The sequence below is a fragment of the Siniperca chuatsi genome, linkage group LG5 (assembly GCF_020085105.1).
Source record: "Siniperca chuatsi isolate FFG_IHB_CAS linkage group LG5, ASM2008510v1, whole genome shotgun sequence".
In the NCBI taxonomy this organism is placed as follows: domain Eukaryota; kingdom Metazoa; phylum Chordata; class Actinopteri; order Centrarchiformes; family Sinipercidae; genus Siniperca; species Siniperca chuatsi.
Window position 1 is genome coordinate 11,020,957 of NC_058046.1, and position 12,165 is coordinate 11,033,121.

The window sequence follows — 12,165 nt, forward strand, 5'->3', positions numbered from 1 at the left end:
TGGTAAAGCAGGTGATTTGATTATGTGGCCTGTCAAAGACAATTAAAAAAGTTTTATATATGTATATTTACACTAAATCAGTACCTCATGAAAATGTTCTGCTGACATTCTTAAACCCACGCAATTTTGATTAGTTGTTGCAAACTAAATATTATCCTATTCTGACTTTTTGATATGACACGAGTATGGCATCATGTTCGTCTGTTTTTTTTTTTTATAAATTTCCATTTAATTCTGAGCTCCACTTCTCTGTGTTGCAAATGTAAAATGGGAAAGCTAAATCTATGACATTGTTTTTACGTTTTATGGAGTGATATCATTTTTGCACAGTTCTTGTTTTTCAAGAAATTTGACTTCCTCTGTGAGTACAATGATGATTTGAATATAACTACCTAGACTTATGTTATTTTTACTCAGATTTGGTCTCGTTCAAACAGTTTGTTCTTTCTCAAAGTTTTATGAAGACAGTGATGAATAAAAGCTCATATCTGAGGAAAAAAAGCATAAAAAGCCTATTTTGGCCGCCCTTGACGAACAGACTACATTACCCAGAATCCTCAGCTCAAAACAGACAACACCAGCGGCACATGTTTTATCATGGCGGCCCCCGCTAAAAAGGTGGTTGGTGTGTCTGACGATTCCAGCAGCAGTGACGACGAAGCGCTTAAAAGATGTCAGGAGGCAGTTTGGGAGACACGAACCGACAAGAAGAAAGGTGAAAGTGTTTCTGTTATGTTAGTAATGAGGGACGAAATGAACATTTCTCTATAGACAGATAAACTCCAGTAGAAATACGACTTTAGCCTAGTGAGAAGTCCACCCCTATTTCTAATTCAGACACAGAGGTAGTAGTTGTAATTAAACCTAGGCTAAAGCTACATGACGTTTTTACTTTGCTGTTTTCCTTATTGGACTTCAGAGCTCAATAACTTGCTCGCAGCGTACTAGTTTTAACTTTCGGCACCTATAACTGAGCTTGCCAGTCCATTCATACTCATTCAGTCAGTATTTCATTTTACCTGTTGATGACTGCTGCTAACTTTGTTTGTTTCAGATGGGAACAGCAATGTGCAACAGTCAAAGCGGTAAGCCTTTATGTCTAAAGAACCACTAGCTGTAAGCCATTATTAGGACGGAAAAAGAGCTAGTGTAAAATAGTTTTCTGCATCTCCACACAATGTAAGTAGCCAATATAATTAACCTTTCAACTTCCTGTAATTAGGAAGTTGAAATAGTGCATGTATCCCCATTACAGCTACATAATAAATGTACGTGCAGCTTTACGATGCTGCAATGAAAATTAATGGTATAATGGCTGAATTATATACATATATTTGAATATCAGAAATTAAATAAGTTTGAATATTGCCTTGCTGCGCAACAGTGTTGTTGTCGCTGACCATGAACATGATGGCAACGAGCTCCAGGTCACCCAAGGGTTTCGAACACACGTAGCTAAAAAGTTGGGACATCTTCTTGACAGGTAAGTAGTTTGACTATGTAGAGAAGTTTAGCTTTTTAATGCAATAATCTCATCATTTTGTTAGGAGAAGATGTTCATATTTTTACATCTGATTTACTGTCACTGTCAGTTGTATTACAGTGATTCAGGACGAAACCTCATCCTCATGTGTGACATCAGCAAAATGTGATGATGATGAAGGTAAAGATTCTTTTTATTTTGGTACTTGCTACTTTTATGGGGATTCTGCTATCTTCTCTTTAAATCCACGTTCCCCTCCCCACCCCCCCTTTTTAGGATTTCGTCTGTTTTCTACATCAGTCCCAGGACAGACAGCTGATGATCCTCCAGCTCCTGTGAGGCGCCGGCCTATTCCCAGTTCAAGGTTCTTATTCTTTTGTGCGTGTTTTTTTTTTTTTTTTTTTAAGTATATTCGTATATTTCTTAATTTAACATTATACATTTCTCTGTTGGCCACAGTGACAGCGACAGTGAGATGGAGACGAGGCTGAGGGAGGCAGCGGTGTCCGTCAAAGACCTCTTACCCTCATCGTCACTTCCCTCTACACTCTCAACTCCCTCAGCAGAAAAAATAAAAACAAAGCAAAAGAAGAAACTGGCAGAGGGAGAGGAGAGCCATGTTGTTAAGAAGAAGAGGAAACAGAAAAAAGGAGAGAGTGACTCTGCAGGTTCTCCTCTCAGTGCTCAAAGCAATGGTGAGCACAGGAGTTCAGAGCAGGAACACATGCAAGTCAAAGGAAAAAGGAAGAAGCGAGAATTGAACACAGAGGAAAAAGCTTTGAATTGAATTTCTTATGACTAATCTTTCACTGTTTGTATGTTTTTCAGTCTGTCACAAGCTTGAAATGATTAAAAGGTAACATATTTTCCAAAACATTGAGTATATTTTAGGAAGCCATGTGTTTCAGAACATGTAGCACATACATGAGTACAAGTGAAAACTTTTTCATGAAATATCTTTTCATATCATTGCTCATGGTTATTCTTGAAATAGTCTTTGCTTTCTCATGAAAGATACTCATTAAGAGTGTGAAAAACAAGCCAGTGACATAAAAAAATATGCAGAGAACGTGCGGTTTACAAGATTCAACTAAATGTACAATTTGTGAGTATTTTAATAAAAATACATTTTGTTGTTGATTTTCAGATGATTGCTATATCAAAAGTGAATCCTCTTTAATGTCGATCCTTGTTCGTATTACAGTGGTACGGAGTTTTCAGTGTCTTTGAAACATCAAAGCTGATTCGTCCCTGACTCCAGGTTTTTCTGGAAATTTACACCAGAGGTAGTCCGTCCAACACACTGTCACGCTACTGAGTCCAGCTGATAGTGAGGAGACACTACATTGCCAGAGCATTATTACTGTGCAGTAGAGACCATTTGTGTAGGAATGTAGGAGCTGATGTCTGTCGGTGAAGGCGAGAGGAGGTGAGATTGATGACTTTCTGTGGTCTGAGAGATGGGATACATCTCTAGGCTCTCAGAAGAAGCTGCTGATAAAAAAAAAAATGAAATGTTTATCTTGGATGGAAAGCTTTTAGCAAAGTTGATTTTTTTTTTTGCAGCCACAGGCATAGAAACTCCAAAGAGTACAGGAAGTTCTGGAATCTTTGATCACATTTAGTGCATAGACCTCATTACTTTGCTAAGAATATTTGTTCATCTATGTAGAGTTCAGGCTGCACAGTAAGGGTTTGAGTGTTTGTTTCCTTTGGGTTCCTGCCTATGTAGATGTGGACATACTGGCCTGTCACTAAAACTACAGTCAACATACAGTTTCCATTAAGTAAAGCTGAGGTCAAAACTATTATTAATTAGCATATGCAAAAATAAAATAGGTAAACACCCAATTGGATTAATCACACACTGTAATCAACAAGAATCTGTTGAACTTGTACTACTGAAATGTAGTAGCTATGATGAGGATATAGTCCTTTGATTAACTACTTAAAAGAAACAGGCTTAGCAAAGATAACGTAGTAGTTGTTTAGTTTTTTGCCTCCTCTGCTCAACACTCCAGTGTAGTAAGTGGCTGTAATGTACCTGTAAACTGGTTTGACACACAACAATAAAACCCAAAGACATACATGTAGATTTTGTTTATCTCAGATGCTGCAGTTGTGTTATTGTAAAACGTTTGATGCGTGCAGTTAATTTATTTTACTGATACGATGATACATGCATACATGGGAAATACATGTATTTGCTTTCTTGCTGAGAGTTAGATGAGACGATTGATACCACTATTTTTTCTGTCTGTTAAATATGGAGCTAAAGCCAGCAGCCACTTAGCTTAGCATAAAGACTGGAAACAGCTAGCCTGGCTCTGCTCAAAAGTAACAAAATCCACCTACCAACACCTCTAAATCTCACTAATTAACACTTTCTATCTTGTTTGTTTAATCTGTACAAAAACTGTAAAACTGACAATGTGTGGTTTAACAAGTGGTTATGTGCTGGACTGTTTCTGGGCTGGAAGCAGTGACCCCCGGTAGTCTTGTAGTCACCATGAGGTTGCCAGGCAACCAGCTAAACTAATCTAACCGGCTGCTGGCTTCAGCTTCATATTGAATGAACAGTTTCGAGAGTGGTATCAATCTTCTAATCTGACACTGCGAGAGTGAATAAACATTTTAAAAATGTTGAACTATTCCTCTGTGAAGTCTTTGTGAGCACTTGGTGGAGTTTATGAGATACAATTTAATTAGTTAATGTCAGTTCCAAGAAAATATTATTGCAGAACATTACAATCTCTCATATTCATCTAATGGGATTAAGCCCAGATAATTTCAGCCACCAAATCATTGCTTAGACACAGCTCACACAGTTTACAGCAACAGTAATGCATTCTAGCTCGAGTGTGTCATGCTGAATGGCAAACGTGGCTCTGATATAAGTAGAAGGTCCCTTTGAAATATGCGTAACGGGACATGACGTCATCCCAAAAATATTGTAGAATTTAGATGTGAAGGAGTAAAGCTGTTTTTACATCTGTCTACCTGGCACAGGTGTGCGCGGCTGCATGTGCAGAGAGTCTTCTTGTAAAGATGAGTCCGTCTGTTCCTCAGGATCCGCTGTTAGAATCTACCCAAATCACAGATCAAGGACAGTTTTTTACCAAAATAGGATCATTCATGCCTTAACAGACCAACCAACTCATCAGAGTCAGTTACCTGCCTGACAGCAGCGAGGCTGGTCAGCGTCCCCAGGCTGCTGCTGTCAGTGATGACCATGGCTTGAGACAGCAGACTGGACGAATGGTACTGGGGCGAATCCGACTTGTTGTACACTGTAATGAGGGACAGATGAATCAATCTTTACTCAACATAACATGTTAAACTTATGTCACTTTGTTGCTGTAGCCTTACTGTGACATGGCAGCTGCGCCATAGTTGCCATGAAGGGACTGGCACCCATGTGACTCTGGAGCTGCTGTGATATTGGCTGCTGGGGAGAGGCGTGAAGCTGCTGCTGGAATGAGATTGGCTGGAGAGTGGTGAAAGTGCCACCCACATTGTTGATAACAGGCAGGGTCTGAGGCTGCGTGGAGGCCAAACCTGTGAATCAACCGGGAGAGATGTTGTTCTCTGAATTTCTCTTTTTATTCTTACATAGAAGAGAAAGGAAACTAGAGAACAATGTTACCAATGAGAAGCGAGGACTCCCCCAGGCTCATGACGCTGGGCAGTGAGGCCATGATGAGGCTCTGTGAGGAAGCAGGGGTGGCAGACAGACTGTGTAGCGAGGTCAGAGTGCTTACTGGGGGCAGTGGGCCACCGCTGGACACCTGAGACCAAAGGACAACACGGTCATGATGGCAACAGTGCATGCAGGTAGTCTACAATGAAATCTAGTGAGGCTCCATGGCACATGCTCACACCTGCTTGGGGTTATGTGTCTCGAGGAGTGTGTGGCTGGGCTCCAGTTGGATAGGGCTGACTACAAGATGTCCCACCCTCTCCCCTCCGTTACCTCTGGCTGAGCTGACGGTGTCGCACAGGATTTGGTGGCTGTATTTCACACCTGGAAAACAACAGCACGTCAGGTCCCACAACACTGACAGGGTTCATATTTTACACATACATCGGAACAACTTTGGTTGATGGCTCCAAATTGCAGCGTGAGGTGACTGAGAAATGTGTGCATCAGTAGCAGAACCAGTTCAGGCATAGTCGACAAGAGTGTGCAGGTTATTATTTTTACACCAAAGGATCAAAAAGTTTTAATTTCACTCTTTAAATGTCACTCTTGAAGCTTGTCTAAAGACCGTTAGGGTATTACCCTGCTCAGGACTTGGTGGGAGGGCGTGGTTAGACGAGGAGGCAGATTGGTTGGTAAAAGGTGTGTCGAGAGCCAGTTTGTGACGGAAGGCCTCCTCTTTGCGGCGGTTGGCGAACCAGTTGTACACCCGGACCTCAGTAACCAAGTTGGAGCCCAGGCCAGCAAGCTGGGAGGGAGACACCCCCCTCTGGATACACTCTGCCCTGAGGGAGGAAGAGCACACTGATATGGCTTCATGTTTTAAAGGCATACACTGTCTCTTTAAGTGTGTGGCCCATTGGTTTCCATAAGTCACTATTTAATCCTAATGATTTTAGAGATGTTCTCCAAACCTTTGTGAGCTTGACCAATCACCTACAGGTACTACTAAACATACCGTGGGTGTTAGCATGTGTACCAGGCAGACCTACCCGGGACACCTAGAGTTTTTTGTAGTATCATGTTATCAGATATTTGGGTAAGTTGACCAGAAGTAAGAATTACCACCCCAGTCAGCCCCTGCTTCCTTAAAATGCACAGCAGTCTTAGGTCAAATAGTTTAAGTCTACAGCCAGCTCTGTGAGACTGTACTTGGACACAGTGGTGCTTTGAGCTAAATGCTAACATCAGCAGGCTAACATGCTCACAGTGACAATGCTAACATGCATTAGCAGGTAATATTTAACATCACCATGCCTCCATCTTAGTTTAGCCTGTTAGCATACTAACATCCACTAATTAGCATTAAACACAGAGTAATGTCATGAGTTTTGCATAAACCAAAGTGCTAGACACATCAAAATCTTTGACCTGATGATGGTGCTAGATGAAAAGTCAGTAGATCACCAAAGTCAATAGACTGTATCCTCTAGGGACCTGGAATATCTGTAGCAAGTTTTATGGCAATCCATCCAATAGTTGTTGAGACATTTTGGTGTGGACCAAAGTGGTGGACTGACCAACAGACCGACATTGCCTTACAGAGCCATGCCTTTTGTGTGGCAAAACATATATATATAAAACTTTGGTTGTCGCTAATTTAGTCATGAAAATGTATTGTTTTAGGGAAGTATGTAAGATCAGATAGGCCAGGTTGGGCCAAACTGACACAGCAAGGCTGTAAAAAATAAAATCATGTTTTGTCCTGGTACCATCACTATGTCTCACCTGTTACACTCCTCCACTAACCCCTCTCTCTCCTCCTTGCTGGGGTTCTTCTGTCGTTCGTAGGCGTGGAAGAGGATCTGCAGGGACGCTGGACCCCATTTGAACCTGTTCCTCCGACCTTTCCTGGTGTCTTCTCCTTGCTCCTCCGCAGATGCAAGGCCATGTTTGGCGTTGGTAAATTCTGAAAGGGAATGGTAATTTTTTGGTTTTCCACCTTTTTATGCCTCTCTTTCAGTCTCACACTCTTAGAGAACTGATGTTTGATACATGTTTGAAAGCAGAAATTAACACCTTTGCAGCTCCGTAGCTGTTTGTGTACTTACGCTGGCTGATCTCGCATTGCTTCTTGACGTACCAGGTGTACAGAGCGGCTCTCTTCTGGTTCTTCATGGGCGTGCCTTTATTGAGGTGCTGGGAGAGGTGGGACTGGTTGAGTCCTGTGGACTCCACCACCTCTCTCTGAGGGAGATTGTGCTGCTGCATGTAGCTTTTCACCATTTTTGCGACGTGCCAGGGGTCCCCCCTATTAGACAAAGACACAATTTTTTTGTGTGTACTTGTCTACTTTATGTTCTTGTGCATTCTTATTTATTTGATTGAAGTCTATCCCTTTTTCTTTCCCCCAATATTTCTGGGTTAAAGCCTTTCTTGGAAAAGTGCTTAATAGGCACAGTTTGTCACAACATTACACATAAAACATGGCCACTCAGAGGGAAGTAGAGAGGCTTATTGACAGAGAGAGATAAGGGAAAGCACACAGGGGCAAAGTCCAGCCCTTTCAGATCACTGGAGGGGGAAAACATGTAAAAGGTTTATGAATCCTAATTTAACGCTTTCTATCTGTCAGGTCGGAAGCAGATAAAATACTCAACATTTCAAAAATCCCTGACTTTACCAGATTCAAATTCAGCACACAAACAGCTTTTAGACATTGTTTTAGACAGTAAAGTGTAAAAGCTGCTTAACGAGTATTTGAATACTTTTAAAAATACACATCTCAATAAAGTGTCCGACAAGACGTGCGCATGTGTATTCCAAATATCAGAAAACAGGCCTAAAAATGGCATGTAGAAATATCACTCATGCGTTAAGTAAACATAGCCTCACATGACCAGCCCTACTCCATTAATCTTCACCTATGCATGTAGCTTATTTATTAAGAAATGGCCAGAGAATAATGATGGGGGTGGGTAATTAGTAACTAGAAAAGGAGGAACCCTCTTTAAATTTGCCTCAGAAGCCAGGTTGCAGAGAGAGAGAGAGAGAGACAGACAGAAGCAGGAGAAGGAGGGAGGAATTGGTAAAGAGAGGGGAGCCAAGCTTAAGAAGAATAAAGGAAAAGAGGGGATGTTATCAGGTAAACTGTTGTTTCAACTCTCACATGTTTAGTACAGGAGGTAAAAGAGAAGGGGGGGATCAAATACAGTGTTGATGAAGGCAAGGCATTTTCAAATTTGACCTGATCAGGTCCTACTGGGAGGCACAGACAAATTGCTGTGTGAGAATAGCAGTTAGTGAGAGATTAAGGTGATTTTGCTGTTGCCATGGAGCTTCCAGAGAAGTGCTGGGATCTACTTACTGCAGTAGCTGGTCAACTTCAGCCCTGAGTTTGGCCGCCTCCTCTGGGGAAAGCTTCTCCAGCTCTCGGAATATAGGCGGTGGGTAATCCATTTCTCCTTCCTCGGAGCTCTCTCCATCCCCCCTCTCTCCCTTCTCGGGGCCAGCACTCGCCCTGTCTCGCTCCAGATCCCCCATGGCTTGGACCAGGACGTCCTGGGTCAGTCCAGATCCCAGCAGGGCCCAGACCAGCTGCTCCTGAAGGGCGGTCAAACGGCTTGGCTTCGCCTTGGCTGCTCTCTCCTCCATTACTGTGATGCCTTACCTCGCTACCGCCTTGCAAGCAAACACTGCTCTCATGTGCACTACCACACTCAAATGAAAGCCAGAAAGGGAGCGTTGGGCTTCATTATATTTGTAGTCCCTCTTCAGCTTAAGAGAACGTGTACTTTCATTTTCCCTGTGTTGAATTTCCTCCTGATGTGTCCTGAGCTGCCTGGTTTTAGCTCTCCACCTGCTGTTTTGCTTTCAAAGGTCAATTTTCTTTTTTTTAACCTTCCTCCTCTTCACCCCCTCCTCCTTACATGCGCCCTGTGAACTTTGTCCCCACTCCCTCAGTCCCCAACAGTGACCAAAGTGCAGTTTAAAAACAATAAATAAAAAAGAGGGGACGTTACAGTTGCATGCGTGGCTGCAGAGGCAGCAGAACACCTCTCAAAGCAGACAAAGAAAACATGACAGAAAAGTTTTGCGGTGCATTTATATGTGTGGATGAGATTTCAAAGTGAAACATCTTTTGGGACACAGAGAGAAGCTCTTCTTACCCTTTTGTTTGAATTATGGATATTCCAAACTTTAATGTTGAAGCATGTAGTTAAACATGTCAAAATACATGTACAGACCAACATTACATTAACTGAGCAAAAATATATGGTTTGATCTGTACCACATGCCACTAGAGAGCGCTGTTGTGTCATCTATACATGTGAACGTCCCAGTTTCAGGATGTGTCCCTGTACCAAAGTTACTTAATATTATGGGCTATTGTGTACACACAGTGTTTCTATGTTGAGCATGAGATCCATCAATTAAGAGAACAAGAGAGGAGCAAGAGATCAACATTGTGACAGCTTTTTAAAATCAGTATCCTCTTTAAAATAACTTCTGAAAATGTGTTTTTATAACTTTATTTAATTTGGGTAGTTTGTTTGCGTGTGTGTGTGTATCATTGGTGGACGAAGTATTCAGATCCTTTACTTAAGTGAAAGAACTAATACCGCTGTTACAAGTAAAAGTCCTGCATTGAAAATGTTAACTTAAGTAAAAGTATGTATGTATAATCAGGAAAATGTACTTAAAGTATTAAAGTAAAAGTATTCAGTGCAGTAAAATGTCCCCTGTGACTGATATATTATTATATTATATCATTAGATTATTATTACTCATGCATAAATGTGAAAGCAGGAATTTACTATTGTAAATAGTAGTTGGTTGAGGTGAAGCTCATTTTGAACTATTTTGTATCAGACTGCAACTAATGAATATTTTCGTTAATAATCTGCTGATTATTTTCTCCATTAATCGATTAATTGTTTGGTTTGTAAAAATTCTGAAAATTGTGAGAAAAGCCGTCACAGTTACCCAGAGAACCAAAGTGACACCTTCACAATATTGATTACTTTGTCCAACCAAAAGTACAAACCTCAAAATGATTCAAAATAAATTTAAATAATTTCAAGGAAAAGCAGCAAATCTTCACATTAGTGAAGCTCGAACCATGAAATGTTTTGGCATGAAAAATGATTATCAAAATAGTTGCCAGTTAATTTTCTGTCAATCGACTAATTGATTGATCTTCATATGTTTTGTCTGCAGTAAGTAACTAGTAACTAAAGCTGTCAGATAAATATTATTGGCAGTGAAGTAAAAAGTACAATATTTCCCTGTGAGATGTACTGGAGTAGAAGTATAAAGTAGCATCAAATACTCAAGTTACTGTAAATACAAGCACGTCAAAATTGTACTTAATTACAGTACTTGAGTTAATGTACTTAGTTTCCTACTTAGTTACTTTCCACTAATGGTAACATGTAAGTTTGTACGTATAGCTTGATCTAAATGTTTTTTTATGGTTTGTATTTTTCTTTTTCTTAAGCACTCTGTAATATCTGGTTTCGATAAGTGCTACATACATAAATAAATTGCTATTACCATTATGTTATTCACTCACCTGTTGATATTTTAACTATGCTTATCACACTCTCTTAACTTTGTCTTCACAACAACATATCTTTCCTTTACTTTCATGATTTTGTGTTAAGGATCAGGAAGTCTAAATATCACAGAAAGCAAATGTAAGGCACATTTTGTCCAATTGATGTTGGTTAATGTTTTTAAAGACTCACTAACTTTTTTCTTTTAGCAAAAGGTAACTGAGAGCATGTTTGCACTTTCCACTGCCCCCCACAGGTGGTGTTGGTGGTCAGATTTTTCTATTGTAACTGTTTACATAGACTTCTTTATGTTGGGATCAGTTTTTTTTTTAATTTCCAAATTCAAGATTGTCTTTGATCCACCGTCTTGTTTTTTGTCAAAGAAGAAGTTGGCAGGAATGAGAAGTTGGAAGCGAACTGGAAAGGAAAGAGGGCAAACTGAATGGGAGAAAACCTTTGAGAGTAGTCCTTTATCTTTTCTCTCTCTCTCTTTCAGTGTAAAATGCTCACTTTCTCTGCCTGGATCACCTTATACCATTCTCAGGTTCAGCCTATCAGCACCTTTTTGTGTAGAGCTCTTGTTACCCCACCCCACCCTTGGGAAGATGGCATTATACTGTATTTGGAAGGGTAACAGAGCTCTCTCTATCTCCCTGAGACATGCCACTGACCTGTAATTAAGTCCCATTGTACTATTCAGAGAAAACTCCTCACCAAAATGGACAGAGGGCAATGTGTGTGGATTTCCAACAGCTCAGATACTGCTGTGACTAATGCTCCACCACACAAGCTGGGTTTATCAAAATGGACCACATGCAGTACACATTGGAGCTTGCATTTTCCCTCTCCAGAGAACTCAAAGCTATGTTGATTGGTAATGAGATACAATCCACACTGTCCATCTCTCATTAGTGAGCCATTGCTGGCTTCCTCTGTCTGTGTTCTCACCGCTTGCTCTCTCTCTCTGTCTCTGCCTCAGCCTAGTGTTCCCTCCACCCCATCCCCATTGCCGCCATTCAACCCCATTGATCATGCATGCAGAAATTTAACACACCCCTTAATTCTTGTCCAAATAGCCCCTGTCCCACTTCCAGATCTGCGCGTCTGCAGAGGATAGAGTAGGCCTGTGTGCGGGCAGGACACTGGCTGCAGCACTCAACGAGGATAAAGCGTGTTAGAGAGGACAATCACAAATCTAAATCTTTGCCCAAACATCCTGCATTACACTCTCTGAGCTTGTAGTGTTGCTCTGATTGATCGTGTTACGGATATGTCTGTATTTTGGAGACATAACCAGCACTTTAAGTATGCTGCAGTGTCAGTATGCTCAAAAAACTCTGGTCCAAACGTTGCACCAAACTCTGAGCCTCAGGTAGGACAGCATTCATTTTACACCCACCGTAAGTCAAAGCTGTCATTGTCTCTGAGTGGCTCGGGCTATTGATTGGCCTTAACATTGGTTACCAGGTCACATGTTGAGTCAG

The 12,165-nt window shown here is 41.1% G+C and overlaps 2 protein-coding genes across 4 annotated transcripts; one reads left to right on the top strand and one right to left on the bottom strand.

Moving 5' to 3' along the window:
- The first annotated feature begins 41 nt into the window (after positions 1-41).
- lg5h12orf43 (linkage group 5 C12orf43 homolog) lies at positions 42-2,629 on the top strand. Of its 2 annotated transcripts, XM_044197306.1 has the most exons (6): positions 42-715; positions 1,055-1,085; positions 1,385-1,483; positions 1,593-1,663; positions 1,760-1,847; positions 1,943-2,629. In XM_044197306.1, exons 1-6 carry the CDS (start codon positions 598-600, stop codon positions 2,268-2,270), a joined length of 735 nt encoding a protein of 244 aa, XP_044053241.1. In that variant the 5' UTR covers positions 42-597; the 3' UTR covers positions 2,271-2,629. The 2 variants fall into 2 exon arrangements, with proteins under 2 accessions (XP_044053241.1, XP_044053240.1); XM_044197305.1 differs by having other exon boundaries at positions 1,593-1,847.
- Positions 2,346-9,744, bottom strand: hnf1a (HNF1 homeobox a). 2 transcript variants are annotated; one of them, XM_044197303.1, is made up of 10 exons: positions 8,491-9,744; positions 7,235-7,434; positions 6,912-7,092; positions 5,766-5,968; positions 5,365-5,507; positions 5,130-5,271; positions 4,853-5,041; positions 4,658-4,773; positions 4,484-4,568; positions 2,346-2,974 (listed from the first exon to the last, which is right to left on the bottom strand). In XM_044197303.1, the coding sequence occupies exons 1-10, from the start codon at positions 8,775-8,777 to the stop codon at positions 2,844-2,846; spliced, it is 1,677 nt and encodes a 558-aa protein (XP_044053238.1). In that variant the 5' UTR covers positions 8,778-9,744; the 3' UTR covers positions 2,346-2,843. The 2 variants fall into 2 exon arrangements, with proteins under 2 accessions (XP_044053238.1, XP_044053236.1); XM_044197301.1 differs by having other exon boundaries at positions 2,346-2,977.
- Positions 9,745-12,165: the final 2,421 nt, after the last annotated feature.

Bases quoted from the DNA above. Each gene is read 5' to 3' on its own strand.
- lg5h12orf43 (XM_044197305.1), top strand. From the start codon at position 598: ATGGCGGCCCCCGCTAAAAAGGTGGTTGGTGTGTCTGACGATTCCAGC. The intron at 716-1,054 runs GTGAAAGTGTTT...TGTTTGTTTCAG, and splicing joins ACGAACCGACAAGAAGAAAG to ATGGGAACAGCAATGTGCAA. The intron at 1,848-1,942 runs GTTCTTATTCTT...TGTTGGCCACAG, and splicing joins CGGCCTATTCCCAGTTCAAG to TGACAGCGACAGTGAGATGG.
- hnf1a (XM_044197301.1), bottom strand. From the start codon at position 8,777: ATGGAGGAGAGAGCAGCCAAGGCGAAGCCAAGCCGTTTGACCGCCCTT. The intron at 5,969-6,911 runs GTGAGACATAGT...TTCCTCCCTCAG, and splicing joins TTAGTGGAGGAGTGTAACAG to GGCAGAGTGTATCCAGAGGG. The intron at 2,978-4,483 runs GTAGACAGATGT...TTTTTTTATCAG, and splicing joins GCCGCGCACACCTGTGCCAG to CAGCTTCTTCTGAGAGCCTA.